The sequence below is a fragment of the Hemicordylus capensis genome, chromosome 9 (genome assembly GCF_027244095.1).
Source record: "Hemicordylus capensis ecotype Gifberg chromosome 9, rHemCap1.1.pri, whole genome shotgun sequence".
Classification (NCBI taxonomy): Eukaryota; Metazoa; Chordata; class Lepidosauria; order Squamata; family Cordylidae; genus Hemicordylus; species Hemicordylus capensis.
In genome coordinates this window covers 17,365,500-17,384,528 of record NC_069665.1, presented here as the reverse complement: position 1 = coordinate 17,384,528, position 19,029 = coordinate 17,365,500, and the positions used below count along the sequence as shown (strand labels likewise).

Genomic DNA, 19,029 nt, shown 5'->3' with positions numbered 1-19,029 from the left:
ATTAAACTCAGTCTGTTTTTCTCACATGCGTAGCCTGAAATAGCTATTTATTTACACTGACCTCTCAGAACCCCTGGCTGGGGGGTAGGTGGGAAAGGAGAAGGGAATAGCTTGCACTCACACTTAACTTCACACAGGTAACAAATATGGACCCTCTTTCAAGACTCCTGATGGCTTGGATCCCCCACCCCACCCCACCCCACCCCACCCCAGTGCTTCAGAGCCATTGAAGTCAGTCAGAGACATCCTCTGGCCTCCTGTATTATTAGCCAGTGATCTGTCCAACAGAGTTGGCCAGCTAGCATTAGTCATCATAACCTCAAAATCACTATAATACCTTTATTAGGTATTAGGACCAACCAAAATGACACAGTTGTCAGTAGCAAGTTTTCGGGTTCTCCAGGATTCTTCATGGGGCTGGGTGTTTATCAAAGCAAAAAAGGGCAACAGGCACGGGTGTCAGAGACCCACATGCAGACTTGGGTGCTCTGCCCATCATGCCCAGTTTCACCCCATCTCGCTTTGCTTAACATTCAGCCTCATGAGGAGCTCTGGAGGTCTCGAAAGCTGTTATGAAAGCTTATGACTTTGTGTGCTGTTTTGTTGGCTGTAATGAAGGTATTTGTAACATCTGCTCATTCTGTAAATAAACAGATTTCATAGTCTGCTGTTCAAGTGCACCACCTCCCCTGCGGTATATAGGAACAGAGGGACACACAATTTATTTTATTTATTTATTACTTAAAATATTTATACCCTGCCCCTCCAGTACACTACGGCTCACAGCAATAAAATAGATACAATATACAATAAAAGCAATAAAATTAACCAAATTAAGTGAACAAGTTAAAAGTCAGGTTAAAAACCACAATCAGTATTAAACTGCAGATTAAAAATTGTAATTAAATAAAATAATATTGGCTTTTATTATTGTTAAGGCTCTTTGCAATCCATATTGAAATTGCTTATCAATACAGCATTTGTTTCCATATGAACACTTTTTAAATATAACATACAAATTAAAATAATCTATAATAAACTATAATTTCTTAAAATAATAAGAGACAAATGGCTAGCTTGGCCCCCTGACACTACAAGATGAGCAAAATACAGAAGAAAGTTCACACTAGTTGTGGAGCAGATGACTCAGGCCTGGCCTGGCCACCTTCCACTCCTCCTCAGTGGTCCCCTCTGGCAAAACCATATGCTGACCAATGTAAGAAAAAGAACACTAAGGACAGAAACACCAAGTGAATTTGCCCTGAATCTCCACCTCAGTGCCTCATTGCTGGTGTGTGTGTGTGTGTGGGTGTGGGTGTAAGCACAATAGGCTACAACCTTCTAAGGTCTATTCTCCCCACCCCCTGTTTCCCCCACAGGTATTGATGCCCTGGCGTGTGCTTGTGCTGATGGCAAAGGTCCCAGTCAAGGTAAGCCCTGTTCTGTCCATCGGCCCTGCAGGACTTCTAAACAGTGCCTGCTCAGAGTAGTTTTATGAGTCTTGGCTAACCAAAAATCTTAACAAGCAAAGGAGCTGTATTCTTGCATGGAAGATGCTAGAGTGTTCATTCTGAACCATTAACTTTTCACATATTATTTTCAGTGTGGGTAGATACCATTTCAAAGGGTGCATGCACAAAAGTGTGAATCTCAGCTTTAAATCTTCCCCTTTAAAAATGCATTGGAGCTTGAGCTCTTCTCAGTTGTTACATGTATTTTAAAGAGAAAGAGAAACTAATTTTTGCTTGTCTCCACCTGCAGCTTCAAGTAAGCTTCAGCTTCTTAGCAGTGCATACTATCAGGATAAGAGAAACTACCCAGGTGAGTAGAGATCGAAAGCAGGCACTGTGATATGCAACTCTTGTACAACTTCTTTTCCATTTCCTTTTCTGAAAGCCAGGTCTGGCATCCTCCTGGGAAATATGCCAGATAATTTCCTGTCAGGCTAAAAACAACAAATCTATAATGGGTGCACATTGACCACAAACTTGTATATTGCACTCATATAAACACACATTTTTAATTAAACCTCAAAAAAACCAAAACCCAGACAGTCTTTAGCATCTCTATTTTTAAATTAACTTATTATTATTATTGTTGTTGTTGTTGTTGTTATTTAATTTGTTGCCACCTCTTTACTGACTGTGTATGTGTATTTACAGTAAATAGTAATAATAACAATAGAGCAGATGCAGTCAAGCATTGCTGTTCAGCAACTGTAATAGTACAGCTTGGACAGTGATCCTCTGTATCAGACTCAGGGTGTTACAAGTGCATTCCTGTGTTTGTCTGTGAAATGTTGGAGGGTATGAGCTGAACGTATGAAGCTACCCTATACTGAGGCAGACCATGGTCCATATTGACCATGAGTTACCATAGTCTACACCAGAGATTTTCATTTGTTTTAATTGCTGACCACTTGAAAACTACTTGTGGTCTCAGTTAAACTTGTGGTCTCGCTTAAACTTCTCAGTTAAGCTTGTGGTCTCACATAAACTTCGTTTGTTCTACAAACCAAAGCACACAACTCGTATATAGTTAAATAAATAAAAAGTCAAGTGCAGGATGAATTACAGCTGTTCTCAATTGTCCTGCAACCTGGCATGAACCACCTGGATGGTACTTGCTGACCACAGTTTGAAAACCTCTTGTCGGCACTGACAAGCCTTTGCGTCTTTAACAGACTACCACTTATCGGACACAAGCCAATCCAGACTTAGCAAGAGGAGGTTCTAAACAGTCCTAGAGTATTTTTCGGAGAAGATTACATGTATGTGCATACCTAATTGATAAATTTGCCCCAAACAAAGAACAACTCAAAAGAAGAGGTCTGGAAAGGAGCTGGCAGTTTGAAAGCAATCAGGTTTGCTGTGGGATTGATTCAGACTTTTCTATTAGCCTGGACTAAAGTTGTTCGTGAGCAATTGGGGCAGCCCACTGCATCTGGCAGTCTTTACTACTAATTAGATTAGGGTTTTGTAAAGAACACAGCATGAGATCTAAGAAATGGAGCTGCTTGTTGCATGGTTACAAGGCCATACACCTAATTTGCTTATTTGTTTGGAATGGATTGCTTTTAATAAGGTTTTGATGTATTGCTTTTCTTCCCCACCCTCAGCTCCCTCACCCCATTTGAGATTATTGTTTTAAAAAGGGGAGTGGGGAAAGTGCCTGGCCAGAGGCACTCTTACCCCTGGACTTCACGGTCCAGGGCCTCCACAGCCCCTGGCCCCCCCCCAATCCTCTTTAGTTTATCCTGGGTGGTGTGGTTTCCCAACAGAGCATGATGATTCTTAATTTTTAGGGGAGGGGGGCCTCCAAAGGCCTTTTGGTCCAGGCTCCAAAATTACCTAGGGGCACCTCTGGGCCTGGCACATGTATTTATCTAAAAAGTGACTGTTGCTGGTGTCTATCTTACGTTTCTTTTAGATTGTGAGCCCTTTGGGGACAGGGATCCATCTTATTTATTTATTTATTATTTCTCTGTGTAAACTGCCCTGAGCCATTTTTGGAAGGGCGGTATAGAAATTGAATAAATAATAATAATTAATAATAATAATGTACTTCTCTCCTACTCTTCCTTCTGAAAGCTCAGGGCTTCTAACATTAGGAGCCTTCAATGATCTCTCATCCAGACATTGCTCATGTCTACCACTGCTTAACTTCAGCAGTTGTATAAATCAGGCACATTCAGACCATTCACTCAGTAAATCCTCTCTCTCTCTACAAAAGAGATTCTGCTAGTGAAGACAAGCCTGAAGGCCTTTAGTTTAGCTGTGCAGAATTCTGAGTTTTATAGGGCAAGTGGACTTCGGTGGACTAATGACCTTCCTAGTTTTAAAAAAATATTAACACCACAAAAGGATTTGGAGGATAAATTTTATGTTTGTCTTGAATGCTTTCTAGAGAAACTACTACTCATGTGTGGCATGGTCCTATAAATGTTGACTTATAAGTAAGTCTATGTCCAACAGTGCATACTTCCTAGTAAGTATGCTTAAGATTGCAGTGTGAGGTCGGTGGGAATAACTCAATTAAATGGACACAAGATTGCAACTTTAAGCTAAACTCGGTAGAATATCGAAGTTTAAACAGGCATAGTTGGGTCCAGATGTTGACTCTACAGGAAGTGTATTTGAACAGCAATTTCTCTCTCTTCCTTGTTGTACATCTTGGAGACAGTGGGCAGCATCCAGTGTTAGTCTAATTAGTCATCACTAAGCCCCACTGAAATCAGTGGCTGATATCCTGACTAAATTATTCAATGGAAATCCCATTGAAAGTAGACATAACTGACTTTTCTTATGAATTTCAATGGGATTTCCCATTTAGTCTGGATGTTGGTTAATGGGACAAATTCATCAGATTTAAAAAGGGAAGCCCTGAGAACCACCTCCTTTTATCCCCTTTCTAATCTCTCCAGGTTATCATTGAAACAGATGCATCTGCCTATGAATTCACATTCTTGTCACTGGATGATTTGGAGTATGTGGTGATCCATGTGGTCATGTCTCTTAAGAAAGTCTTCCCAGACACTTCAGTTGGGTAAGGACATGTACAGATTAAGACAACCACTCAAGTATTAGAAGATATGTTGACATGCTGGGTTTTAGTGTCTTGAGGTTAAGGCAATTCCCAGGACAGGCTGGTATCATTGTAATTTAAGTATTTATATAGTACTTTAGAGGGCACTTTGGGCACATTTGTTCACTAATCCTGTTACCTTTAATATATGACTCAGCCCAGTCATAATCCCTGCCCTGATTCTGGTCCTGAAGAGGCAGGACCAGAAGTAGACCCAGTCCCGGATCCTAACATCGGGCCAGAGCCTGAAGCAATTCTGGAACAGAAGACCCAAGAATTAGTGAGCCTGCATATGTAGCAGTCAGGATGGCTGAGTGGCCTAAGGCACTGCATTCAGATCACAGTCTCCTCTGGAGGTGTGGGTTCAAATCTCACTTATGACAATATGCATTTTGTGCATGGGCAATTATATTATGGGGAGGAGAACTGGTCTTGTGGTAGTGAGCATGAATTGTCCTCTGCTCAGCATGGCCCACCTTGGTTTGCATTTGGATGGGAGACTACATGTGAGCACTGTAAGATATTTCCCTTAGGGAATGTATCTGCATGCTCGCATGCAGAAGGTCCCAGGTTCATTCCCTGGCAACTCCAGGTAGGGCTGGGAGAGACTCCTGTCTGCAAACTTGGAGAGCCCAGTGTAGACAATGCTGAGCTAGATGAACCAATGGTCTGACTTCCTGTTCCCCAAGCCTCCTGAAGAGTCAGCCCTACCCACACCTTTGTATCCCCCCCCACCACCTGCCCTCCATCTAACACTAGCACCAGCAACAGGCTAGGCAGCTTCTGATTAGGAGCGGGGAGAGGAAGGAGCCAGATCCCAGGCCAGAAGGCTGCTCTTTTAAGACCTCCACTCTCCAGGCAGGGAGGGCAAGCCCAGGAGGGCAAGCCAGAGTTCTAGCGGCTCAGTCTACCTCTGATTGGCGTTGGAGCAACTTGTCCTTTGGAACTATCCATGGTGCTGCAACCCTGACTCAAATCACCTTGCTGAACTCATGAATAACAGGACAAACCCTTTGAACTCAGAGACTTCCTGGCTGCTTTTACCCAGAAATGAGCCTCTCCCTTTTGTTTTCTGTGCAAAGCGGAGCTTGATGGGTAAGCTTCTTTTCATTGCCCACAAATATTGCCTCCTCCTTCTTTTGTATCTGGGTAAAGATGGTTTGACACCCTGTGACTTCTGCAAGGAATTACCCCCAAAATTGGATCTAATTTTGCAAATATTTAAGAGAATGTGTCTAGCCAGCAAGCTGTCCTCTCCTTAGAACAGGAACCAAGAAATGTAGTATAGGGGGAAGCTCTCTTTATAATGGTGGCTTTTTAAAAAACACATGCAAATGTAATTGAGTGTTTGTTTATTTGAAGAACTCTGCTCCAGAATGCATCTCCCAACTTCGCTGAAAAAATTCAAGGGATAACCAATGCCTTGGAAGAAGTGCTAAAGGGAAGCCAAGCCCCATGTGGTAATCTTTACATGTGAAAATAAATGCAGAAATAATATATTGTAATTAATTGTTAAGCCAAACTACACTTGGGAAGAAGATACATCAGCCCAAATATACTGGTAAATCAGCAGTAAAACTAGATCTTACTGCCTTGAGAATGGAGTTAAGACCTGCTGGATCAGGCCAAGATTCATCTTACACAGCATCCTATTTCCCACAGTGGCCAACCAGATGGGAATCCTACAAGGAGGAGATGAAAGCATGCCTCTCCCTCATTTTTGCTCCCCTGCAACTGCTCTTCAGAGGTCTACTACCCCTAACCCTAGAGGTAGCTTATAACCATCAAGTGTAGTAGCCATTGGTAAACTTGTTCTCCACCCACTTTTCTAATTCTCTTCTAAAGCTATCTGAGCCTAGTGGTCACCATCTCATCTTGCGGCAGGGAATTCCATAGATTTCACACACAATTGTCATTGTTAGTCACATGTTAGTAATATTTTACTGCATTAACCTTGCCCAAACACCGGAAGGTGTTCTTTAGAGCAAGATACAATGTCCCCCCTTCAGCTGTGCTACAGGAGAGGTTTACTAAAAACCCCACTGGCTAACCGAACCTGCCGTTGTGGTGATGGTATGATTTGAATCAGCTCAACATGTTGCCCTTTCTATAGGGATTGTCATAACAACCTTTATTACAACCTTTATTACTGAACCTCCTTGAAAGTTCAAGGAACATGAATGTTATGTTTTTATTTTATTATTTATTTAATACATTTCTATACTGCCCAGAATGCATGTTATGCTTCTCTTGTCAGATAAGAAACCTGGCATCACTTATAATGGGGCAAAGTTTTGTGTGTTGGCTGTCAGGAGGACTTGGCAGCAACTAACAGGTGGTTCAATCAATATATTTGATAGCCATGATTAAGTGTTTGCCTTATTGTGCTAGTTAAATTTAACAGGGTTTTTCTTTTCTTTTGTAACTGAGCCGATGTATCTGATCTTTGATTATAATAAATAACTTGATTTAAGTCATATATTCCAACAGTTCTCCCCCCACACACACTCTTTTGGTCCTTGTCCCTAGGAAATAATTGCCCCTAGTCTGACACTCCAGCCACCGTGCCACGTGGTTCCGATCATTCTCTGTGGCATTTCAACATGCCTTTATATTGTTTGTCCTCAGAAGACCCCTGGGAGGTAAGACTCGGTAGCCAAACTGGACATAACATTAGTCACATCATTAGCTTCGGCATGCTTGCTTGTTCTTGTGAAAAAAACCAAGGGGCATGGTTGCAGTCCGGATCAGGACCGCAGTAGGAAGTAGTGCTGAAGCTCCCTTACCAACGCAGGATCAGTGCAGCTGTAGATCTCTACACAGAAGCAAAGACAAAAACAGCTGTGTGCAAGGATCACATTTATTCAGTCTGCTTAGGAGATTGGGAGGCAAGCATCTTATCCAAGCAGTCTCATCAGAAATTCCCTTGAGAAAGATCGCCATCGAAACATGTGGGGAATAAACAATCCTTTCATGGAGCTGTTTTTGCCTTTGCTTTAAAGCTCCTCTACTTCCCCCATGGTTCCAGTCCAGACCGCACATCCTCACCCACTATTTACACAAGAACAAGGAAGCTGATGGTGGGACTAATGCCATGTCTTATTTGGTGCTGTGGTTCCCATTTTACAGGTGGAGAACTGAGACTGAGAGAACAGAATGCCCAAGCCATTTGATGACGAAGAGGGATGACTCTAGGATTTGAAGCCAGATCTTATCTAATGTTATCTTTTGGATTCCTAAATGTATCAATTTGGAACTGCTCCCTTTCCCTGTGGAGACCTTTCCCCTTCTCCTCCTGTGATATTTATCTGCTAATGTCCTCTTATGTTTACAGGTGGCTTTTCGGAGACATACGCAGCTCTCTGTGATTACCGGGGCCTTCCTTTCCGAGAGGAGATCCAGTGGGTAAGGCAGAAAGAACATAAGGGACAAGATTAGTCATTCGTGACAAAATTACAAGCACAAAAATAACCAGGGAATCTGTGGAGCCCCCACAGTGTACTCCCTCTAGCTGGTTCGTGTGCTTTGAACAAGAACTGTTTTTCATCTGTTTGTCAGGGGAATCTCCTTCTATTACTAGAAGGAGGCCGGGCACTCAGGATGTGCAAACTGCTGTTTGGGGTAGTGAGGCCCATGAGTGAGAGCTGTGGTCTATTTTTGCGGGCATGCCCTTTGGAAGAGTGGAATGTAGCTTGAAAGAAATGGTACACTGTGATTTCCATACAGGATGGTGTGTGAAGATTGCCAGGTTGCAGCCCACAGAACATACGGTTGAACGCTCCTCACTTCCCTGAGCAGAAAATGTTTTCAGGATTTGGTTTTTTTTTTATTAGGGAGAGGCAGAGAGAACTGGGGACTTTGATATATCTTTGCTTTATTTGTAAACTAGGAGATGTGGCCCGTCATTGACTGGGCAAAATCATTTCGCATAGATGACAGTTACAGGAAAGTTTAAGAAATGAAATAGATGTCATAGAATTTGTTATTGTGCTTGTAAAAGGGAAGTAGAAGATCAGTTTTAAATGTGTAGGATTTCAACTTAAATAGAAAAAACAACCCACCCAACACAATACTATTCTGTAACTCCTAATCTATTATAAACATAGCAACCACAATTTTATTTTCACTGTGTAAATCACAAATGTAAAAGTTCACAATAATAAAAATGCTAATCAAATAAAATAATTATACTATCATTACTATAACATATAGGTAAACAAACGCACTTCAGTTGTACATATTTTGAGCTTGACAAAGGTCAGTGTGGTTGTTGTTGAACTTCTTCTGGAGAGTAAATCATTAAGGTAATTCTTTTATGCCAGCCATTGCTGCAACATGTAAGTAAATGAGTGCACTTCACTTGTGCATATGGGAGCTTGCCGAAAGTCATTGTTGAAATTTTTCTGAAGAATATGTCATCAAGGTAATTCTTTTATGCCAGCCAAACGCGTTTCGATCTTCCTGATCTTCCTCAGTGGCTTTTAAGATAACCCTTGTGTAACTTCTTCCTCCACCACTGCACTATAAATATATCATATCATAAAGCTACTCCACAGTATCTTCATTCTTACTAAGCATCATAAATTATACATGCATACTTGTGAACATCAAACAATCTTTTCTTTCTGCCTGATGTACTTTGATGTAGATGGATTGAGGACCCTAATTATACAGATTGTTATGAATTGTCTTTGTTAAAAGGTTTTACATGTTTGCAGAATTGGGTCCTCCCAAGAGCTATATAGTGATACCAATTTACAACAGCTGGGATGAATTTATACACTGTACTAATATGTACTCTACATCAGAGTGGAGCATTCATGCTCATTTTTCCTGAAGAAGGTGAAGGATATAGACCTACAATTTAAAAGTACTTTTGACTTGGAGAAAGCCATGTAAGTAATGATGTTTGATGTTCATCTTAATGATATACTCTCCAGAAGAAGTTCAACAACAACCACATTGACTTTTGTCAAGCTCAAATACGTACAGTTGAAGTGTGTTTGTTTACCTATATGTTATAGTAATGACAGTATAATTATTTTATTTGACTAGCATTTTTATTATTGTGAACTTTTACATTTGTGATTTACACAGTGAAAATAAAATTGTGGTTTCTATGTTTATAATAGATTAGGAGTTACAGAATAGTATATGTGTTGGGTGGGTTGTTTTTTCTATTTCTGTTGGTCCTTTTACCCACTACAAATTCCTTGTTGTTTTGTTCTGATTTCAACTTAAAAACATTATTAATTTTATTGAATAATTACCATACATACTGTAGTAAATTTGAATCGTAGTCTATTTGAATCTGAGAAAGATCTTTTGCTTCTCGGGCATTATGTTGTTTGTGAATTATTGATCTGATTATCAAACTTTAAAAATCTGGTGAGAACAATAAAATCTGATCATTGTCAGCATTTCTGCTAAATAAATCCATTTTTACACAGCATGTTCCTGTGCAAAAAGTAGTGCATTCAGCTAATTTCAGCTACTTTGTTTTGTACACGCACTTCAAAATACATATGACTAGTAGGTGAGGCCCATTGCTGTAAAGTCATTTTGTGTAAATTGTATTTACAGGAAAGTTCCTTGGGCATTATGTCATTTTAGAATTATTGATCTGATTACAGAGTGTCAGAAATCTGCTGAGAACAATAACAGTTAAAATATGCTGATTATATTCAGAATGCTGATTTTTAAAAATTATTTAAACCTTTCCCTGAACATATTCTGGTGTAAAACGTAGTACATTCTGCTAATTTAAGTGGCAGGATTGCCCGTGCAACATTTGGTATCTGTATGTCATTAGGAAATATGATATTCAGAATTATTTTTTTAAACTACCTTTTTTTAAAAACTTCTCATTGAGCATATTCCATGGTAAAAAGCAGTGCATTCAGTTAATTACTGTGGCAGGATTGTATATGCAAAATTTGGTCTCTGTAGGTCATCGGGAAGTATGAGTTTATTTCACAATAAACACAAACACGCACAAACCAATCAATCAATCATACAAACATACAAATACTTAAAAATATGTAATAGATATACCAGTGCTGCATAAAGGCAGGGGCAGCAGATGCACCTACAAGATAGCCGTTCCGCTACCCTGCATCCAGTTCTCCAAAATTCCCCAGTTCCTCCCTGAAGGTGCCTTCAGCCAGCTCACAGCTTCCTCTTTGCCTCTATGTTGGTGTGCCTGTCTGTTCCAAAATTGAAAATGGCTGTTTTTACATGCATACACGCCCCCCCCCCTATAATTTGCTTCACCTTTTCCCTCGACTAGAAGGGTGTCATCTTCCCCAGACTCTTACAGATAGGTCATTTAATACAGATAGAGTCTTGACTTTTTCCTAACCATTCCATCCGCTGACCTTTTGGAGCTATTAACCAGCAACCTGCCTGACAAATGAGTGACAGGCTAAAATATGTAAATAAATAAATAGATAAATAGATAAATAAATAAAAGCCATATCAATACTTATACTCTTCAATTCCCCACTGAGGGGGGATGCAAAGCAGCTGTGGCTTTTCCACCCATTCTTTTACCAGTTATCATTATGACCTTCTTTTTGTCTGCTGCCTTTTCATAATACAGAGTTTCTCAGATTTGGGCCTCTAGATGTTGACTACAATTCCCATCATCCATGTGGTGTGTTTGGTTAAGACATTCCTCAATCCAAGCCAAATTTTGAATGGGGCTTTAGTAACATGTATTCCAGTCTTGGAGTAGAGGCGGGGCTAACAAACAGCCAGCAGCAAGAGCCCGGAAAAGCACTTGCCTCTCCGTACAACTCTCCCTTTATTTCTCTAAGGCATACCCATCGCTCATCCCATGCGTGGCAGCTCTCGCAAGATTTTGTGAGTGAGGGGAGGGGGAGAGGAAGGCGAGTGGCCAGCGGGAGGAAGTGCTGACCAGGCTGACCGGCTGCCGGGTGGCTAGAGGAAGCTGCGACCGGCCATCCATCAGGGGAGAATGAACTGAGGCTGAAGGGAGGCAGGGAGAGACAAGGACGACAAGGGGCACAGATGTTCTGCACCCGGTCAGCTAGTAATATCTATTTTATTAAATTATTTATATTCCTGGTTCCACTCCACTGCCTTGTCATTGCACCCCACAGCTCTTTCCTCTGCATTCTACAATCCCCAACCACAATGGCTGAATCTGAGGACCCAAGCTTGAGGAAACCCCTCCCCCATAATAAATTATGCCCAAATCAGCTTTCAAGACATAGGAAAACAGCTGTGAGAAATACAACATTAGTATATCACAATTGCGGTATTGCAATATCAAGGGCATAGCTACAGTTGAACAAGGGATGGAATGGGTCCCTGAGCCCCTGAGGGAGAGGGGTTTGCTCTGCCCCCCACTCTCTCCTCTCTGAAGGAGGAGGGGAGAACCATCTTCACTTTGCAATATAATATAATGACAGTAATCAGATCGATAATATATCAAAACTGCTAATCAAAACCAATAAATATAAAGCAGTTAAAAATGAAATTTAAAAAATATTTCAAAACAGTGCCAGGTTTAACACTTAACCAGTACGGTAGTGATTCATCTCCTGTCTTTGTAATTTGCTGCTATTCCCACCTGCTTTGTAGCACACCTGGAGCCCTGCTTTTACAGAAGGGGGTGGGTGGGAAACGAAAGCAGATAGGACTAGGTTGCAGATAGCCAGGAAAGAAGCCATTACTCATCTCCTGCTGCATTGTGGCATTTAATGATGTATATGATTTCTCTGGATTGCAACCCCTATTGTATACACACATTTTAAAAAGATCCATACACCTGTGTAGGGAAATGGGATTTATGAAGAAGTTGCCAAACAAAGGGTATGTCAAAATCTGGGTCAGTGTACTGATGTGCAGCTCAGGAACAATCACCTGATGGTGCCATTTTGGCTATGGGAGAGACTTATGGGAGATACTGTTACAAGGGAATCAAAAGTAGTGCTTAGTAATGCGGTGCTTTTATTTCTGCACAGTTTTGTAAATATGGAGAATGATCAGAGCACTGGCAAAAAGGAAAAAACCCTCCCTCCCCTTTGATCATGTCCTAATTTGTCTTTTGCAGGATGTGGATAATATTTATCACAACCAGCGATGCAAGGAATTCAACCTGCTGGATTTCAGCTACCTGCACAGTCAGTGAGTCCACACAAAAGAATGGTAGTCAAGCCATTTGGGCCCACAGTGGAATGGGATGGGGAGTGAGTAGGCAGAAATCCACATGACTGCATGCACTTGCACCACGGTGTTAAAATGGGATGGATCCTAAGAACATCAGCTGTCATTTTGAAAAAGCAAGTTTCTAGACCTCATGTTTGCAGACAGGTGCCTAAATGCACACATACACACCATGTTAAATCTATGCTGAAAAGAAGTAACCTGTATAGATTTCCTTAGGCCAGGAGATCAAGCACCTGAGCTCTGCATATGAATTGCCCCTGAGTATGTATGTAGAGATCTACAGTAGACCTCTATACTTGGGCAAGAATTTGGAATTTGGAATGAGACAAGAGTTATAAAAAAATAACACTACAGCACCTTTATTGAAAGAACATTTTGAATATATATTTAGAGATACAGAAATTGATTTTATATGTTGTTACTTGGACTAAGAATAGAACCAGCTAAAAATGTCAGTGAAATGAAGCATCTAGACTAGTGATGTCCTGGGATAATGTTAGAGTGTGTATGAATCTTAGCATTTTCTAGAACTCAGCAATGTTGCACAACCACTAGCAGAAGATTTTTTCCTTCAGGACAGACGAGATCGGGGCGGATTAAGCTTTTTGCTGCCCATAGGCAAAAAGGCTTTTGCTGCCCTCTTACCTTAAACAATAAAGGTTTGCCTTTTTAAAAATAAGGTAAAAGGAGGGGGGGTACTTTCTCATCACCCACTCCACCCTTGCTGCAGCCACCACTGCCCACAGAGAGGGGCGGCAAAATCTGAGGAGGGGCAAACTTTGCTGCTCCTCAAATTTTGCTGCTGTAGGCAAATGCCTACTCTGACTCTCTGTTAATCCACCACTGGACAAGATTGTGCAGTGTGTTTTGCAGTGATTTGCGGTTGCACTAGGGGCAGAGGTGCTCTTACTCCTGGACTTTGGGACCAAAGTCCAGGACCTCCACACCTCCTGGGGGCCCCCAAACCCTCTCTAGTCTGTCCTGGGTGGTGTGGTTTGTTCCCTCAAGAACCTTCGTGTTTTGTTTTTTAAAACTTAACTTGCAGCAGAGGCACCTCCAAAGGCCTTTAGGTCCAGGCTCCAAAATTACCTAGGTGCACCTCTGGCTAGAGGTAATGACATTTCCCTCTAGAACTAGTCTGAAACAGAGGTTAATTTCTTTGTACCACTTCCTTGTAGATTGTCCTTAAGCTGGCACAACAGTGGTACATGAGTGCTCTACTAATCTGGATGCTGCCCCAATGATCTTAAAAACAACAACTTCTTTTTGTAGCTGTGCTTTGTTGCTTTGTCTTCTTGCAGGGATGTGGCTTTGTGTGTGACTACCTTATCATATAACCAGTGGTTCACAAGGCTCTGTTGCAAAGACTACAAACTGGTGAGTGAAGCAAGGTGGGTAGAAGCAGACTAAAAAGCCTCAAGTATTATTAGTGTGGAGCTCTGACAAATATATCTTTTCTTCTGCCCTAGAATCCAGATGTTCTGGAGCAGATCCTCCATGTGCTCAGCAAGTCAGTGATTCTGGAAGAGCTGGTGTTGGAAAACTGTGGCTTGAAATTGTAAGCAAAAGGGATTGTTTAATTCTGAGTATCTCAAGGTTTATTCTCAGCTTTGTTTCCTATTGCACAAGTGGTGGGTGCAGCCCATCCAGAGGTGCACCTAAGTAATTTTGGAGCCTGGTCCTAAAGGTGTTTGGAGGCACCCTCTCTGCAAATTAAGCATTATCATCCTCCACCGGGTAACCACACCACCCAGAACAGACTAAAGCGGTTTAGAGGGACCCAAGGACTGTGGAGGCCCTAGACTTTGGCCCCAAAGTCCAGGGGTAGGAGCACCTCTGAGCCCATTCCCATCCATGAGCATCCAAGAAAGGAAGAAAGATTGAAGGGGGATGTGAATGGAAAAGGGAGAGAAGGAAAAGAACAAAGGAAGGAAGGGGGAAATGAGAGACAAGTGTATTTATACTCTTATAACGTCTTTTTAAATTGACAATATATACCTCTTCCTTAGGACTCCCAGACCACATTTGGGTATGCTTGCATATGCATTTTGATTCTGACAGCATCCCACTCCACAAATATTAAAGACGATTAGAATTTAATAACTGCAAAATCTCAAGATAAGCATTGTGCCAGTCGAATCTAAAGTGCAAATACAGCACTCAACCACAACCTGTTCACAGTGTGAGAAGAGACACTTTAATTATAGAAAGTTATTTGTAGAGAATGAATTCTAGTCTAGCCATAATGTATGGCCAGTCCTCTGGTTATCACACCAGAACTACAAGGCATATATGAAAATGGTTGCTCCCAAGAAGAGGATCCCAGAAGAGCCAAGTCAGTTCTTGGAGCGTGACATGGTGTTTTCAGTCCCAATTGTCTATCATTCCACGCTAATCAGACTTAATCTGGCAAAATACATCTAGTTTGGGATGCCACACTTTAGGAAGGATGTACACAAACTGGAACAGGTTCAGAGGAGGGCAGTGAAGAGTCTGGAAAACAAGCCCAATGAGGAGAGGTTGAAGAAACGGTGTACTTTATATCCAGCCTGGAGAAGAGAAAACTGACAGGACAGCACTCTACAAATACTTGAAGGGCTGACACACAGAAGAAGAGGCAAAGACTTGTCCAGAGTTTTGCAGAGGGCAGGGCTGGATCTAATTGGCTTAAGCTGTAGGAGAGTAGATTTTGGTTGGACATTGGGAGAAACTCCTTAAGAGGAAGTGCAGTTTGGCAATGGAGACAATTACCTAGGGAGTTGGTGGGCTTTTCCTTACTGAGGTCTTCAAGCAGAGACTGGACAGCCATCTGCTGAGGAGGCCCCAGTTTTGGATTTCCCCCAACAAGCAGGAGCTGGGCAAGATAGCCTATAGCCCCTCCCCTCTCCAACCTGCTCCAGTTCTATGAACGTTATAGTTACTCTGAGTTAAATTTGTACACAGTAGACCAGTAAGCAGGGGCGTCAGTTATCAGTCCCAGGTTCTGACTGGGCTCCTTGTGATTGTGTGAAATCTTTTCCCTTGCAGTGATTTTGCTCAGCAGATGGCCCAGGTACTCAGTGATCATCCAGACTCTACCTTAAGCACAATTAATCTCTCTGGAAACCAACTGGAGGACCGAGGTAGCAGATTCTCAAATCTCTTGACCCATGAACCACAGTAGCGTGAGCATCCTGGCCATAATAAACTTGATCCAGTGCTGTAGCTCAGGTATTCTCAACCTTGGATCTCCAGATGATCTTGGACTACAATTCTCATCATCCCCAGCCACAATGACTCAATGGGGATGATGGGGATTGTAGTCCAACAACATCTGGAAGGGCCCACTCTGAATGCACATGTGCACACCCTGCCTTGATACTGCTACACAGAACAAAACTCATCCTGCACACAGATGAAAGTATCAAGGCAGGGTGTGCACATGTGCATTCAGAGTGCGCCCTTCCTGATTCAACCTGAGCAGGACCTCAAATTAACTGAGCAGACATTTAAAAAAAAACTTGTTTGCATGCCTTAGAGGGAACACTGGACCCAAGATTGGGAATCCCTGCCATAACTGCTTCTGAGCTGCTTCATTTCCTGGTTCAGTCCTATATCTGTAGTGACATCCATACGGGATCTCATTTGTTTCAGCTTTCAGAATGTGCAGCTGCAGAAATTGCAGGTTCTGCCTTCACAACTTGAGGTAAAAGACTAGAGGAGGCCTCTTATCTAAGTGCCCTTCAATCTCCAATTAATTTGAGTGTTTAAACTGTTACTGATTTAACAAATTGTTTTAATGTTCAATGTAACTTCCCATATGTATAGTCTTTCCCTCCGCACAGTAACTCTATGTAGTAGTGACTATTATTCTAGCTTTATTGATGGGGAACAAATAATAATACTTAGCATTCATATAGCCGTTTCCAGTGTGCAAGGTGCTTCATATTATTAGGTTCTAATCCTGACGACAACCCTGTAAGATGTGAGTAATAAGTGATATATAAATAGCAGTAGCAGTGATATTATCCCTATATTGCAGATAGGGAAGTCTGAGGTGGAAAGGCTTGCCTAAGACCACCTAGTTCATGGCAGAGACAAGATCTGAACCCAGGACTTCCTGATTCATACCTGCCAACATGCCCCTATTTTCCCATTCAGGTGGCAGTGAAAGTTGTCTCTTTTTATTTTTATTTTTGCATAAAGGTAAAGTGTGCCATTGAATCAGTGTCGACTCCTGGCAACCACAGAGCCCTGAATAGAATACATTAGTAGAATACAGGAGGGGTTTGCCATTGCCATCTCCTGAGTAGTATGAGATGATGCCTTTCAGCATCTTCCTGTATCGCTGCTGCCCGATATAGGTGTTCTCCCCCCCCCGCCCAATAGTCTGGGAAACATCACAGCGGGGATTCAAACTGGCAACCTCTGACTTGCTAATCAAGTCATTGCCTCACTGTGCCATTAGGAGGCTAGGAGAGAGTTATTGCCTGAGGTCAGTGAGCTGGCAGAAGAGGTGGGGCTGGAACATAGATCCAAGCTACATTTATCCATTTGCTTACGAGGTGGTCTCAAGAGGTGAGCTGGTTAAACACCAGTAGTTATGCTTTTTCTGCAGGCATCATCGCTTTGAGCCAGAGCTTTGAAAAGCACTCAAAGAAACTTGAAAGCCTGAACTTTGCTAGGACCTCTTTGTCTCTAAAAGGTACAGTGAAGCTGGCTAGCCCACTGGTGGGGCGGCATTTGGGTAGGGCTGTTTTCAAGTGGCATTAGCATAGCAGAGAGAACAGGAATTTAGCTTCCATCTCTCCAATGAACACATCCTTCAACTGCATCTATCTAAAATGTTCAGTACCCTTCGGTAATATTTTACACTGCCGTATAGAGGCACCTCTTAAAATGGCAATTTTCTTACATTTAGCACTGGGAGAGCAACTGGCCCTATCCATCCCCAGCAAAGCATCCCTCCTGTGGCTGCTGTTGATGTCTACCTTATATTTCTTTTTAGACTGTGTGAGCCCTTTGGAGACAGAGATCCATCTTTATTTATTTATTTTTATTTCTCTATGTAAACCGCTTTGGAAAATTTTGTCTAAAAGCAGTATATAAGAAGTAGTAGTAGTAATAATGATATTGTTGTGAGACTCATTGTACTCAGATTTCTCCATGATTTGTGTTGACTTATTTATTGATTAGTTCTGTTAAATCCTGATTAATGGCCTTTTAAAAAAAAAGGTGCAGTGTGTGTCTGTTTTGTTGCAGTTCCCATTCATTGACCTTTTGCACCAACTACCCTAATGACCACTAGGGACTTTGGGAGTAGAGATAGTGAGTCAGGGTCTCCCCAGCTGTTCTATTTGTTTCCACTCTACTCTACTCTACCTCGATGACCCCCTAATAGGACTCTTCAGGCATTTCCTGTGCTGAGTCAGGATCTCTTCCTTTCCTCTTAGAGAACAGATGGAAACATCTCTCTCTCCCTACCTATTCATTATGTATATAGATAGGTCTTTCCTATCCAAAGGTGTACTTCACCAATAGATCTATTTAGTATTTTATTCTACAAGAATCTCCATATGTCTTCTCTAAATAGCTGCAACAACTAAACTCTGCATTCTACTCTGTAACTGGATTGGGTAGCTTCTTTAGTGCTCTGCTAATTATCTGGGGGTAAAAATTACAACCCCCACCATGTTTCCCTTACTGTGTGGTCTGCGGAACCTTGTTTACTGATTCAGGCTCCACACAGGTGTTGGCAATTTGCAAGTCTTGGTTGGTTGATTTGCAAGTCTTTGCACTCCCTGGTGGGGTTCCTATTCTGGATCTGCAGCTGGGTGTCTTCTAGTCTTAAGAGGAGGAGGAGGAGGAGGAGGGTCTAGCAGGCTGGGTTGTGAGTAAGAGGGGCTGTGCACAGTTAATTCGCTGTGTCTAGATAAGACACACACTCACTGGGGAGGGGGGCTCTTTAAGGGCGGGGGAGGGTGTACTAACTGGGCAAAGAGGCACCTTTTACCGTGGTGATTTTCTTTATTTAGCAGGGGGAGAGTAACTGGCCCTATCCACCCCCAGCACTGTACCTCCAGTGACTCTTGCTGGTGTCTATCTTACATTTCTTTTAGATTGTGAGCCCTTTGGGGACAGGGATCCATCTTATTCATTATTTCTCTGTGTAAACTGCCCTGAGCCATTTTTGGAAGGCCGGTATAGAAATCGAATTATTATTTCTTGTTTACACAGTCAGACAGGTGTTATTGACTGGTTTGTTTTATC

At 41.9% G+C, this 19,029-nt stretch overlaps 1 protein-coding gene across 5 annotated transcripts in view; it reads left to right on the top strand.

The window, feature by feature from the left end:
• Positions 1-19,029, top strand: part of CARMIL2 (capping protein regulator and myosin 1 linker 2) — an 89,873-nt gene that overhangs the window by 12,377 nt on the left and 58,467 nt on the right. For 4 of the 5 annotated variants that reach the window (XM_053270895.1, XM_053270897.1, XM_053270894.1 and 1 more), the window contains exons 4-14: positions 1,380-1,430; positions 1,762-1,821; positions 4,424-4,545; positions 5,947-6,044; positions 6,247-6,354; positions 7,919-7,989; positions 12,665-12,738; positions 14,082-14,157; positions 14,250-14,338; positions 15,808-15,902; positions 17,378-17,464. In XM_053270895.1, the coding sequence (XP_053126870.1) occupies positions 1,380-1,430; positions 1,762-1,821; positions 4,424-4,545; positions 5,947-6,044; positions 6,247-6,354; positions 7,919-7,989; positions 12,665-12,738; positions 14,082-14,157; positions 14,250-14,338; positions 15,808-15,902; positions 17,378-17,464 (931 nt within the window). The remainder of the gene's footprint in view (positions 1-1,379; positions 1,431-1,761; positions 1,822-4,423; positions 4,546-5,946; positions 6,045-6,246; positions 6,355-7,918; positions 7,990-12,664; positions 12,739-14,081; positions 14,158-14,249; positions 14,339-15,807; positions 15,903-17,377; positions 17,465-19,029) is intronic. The other variant, XM_053270896.1, reaches the window with a different exon arrangement.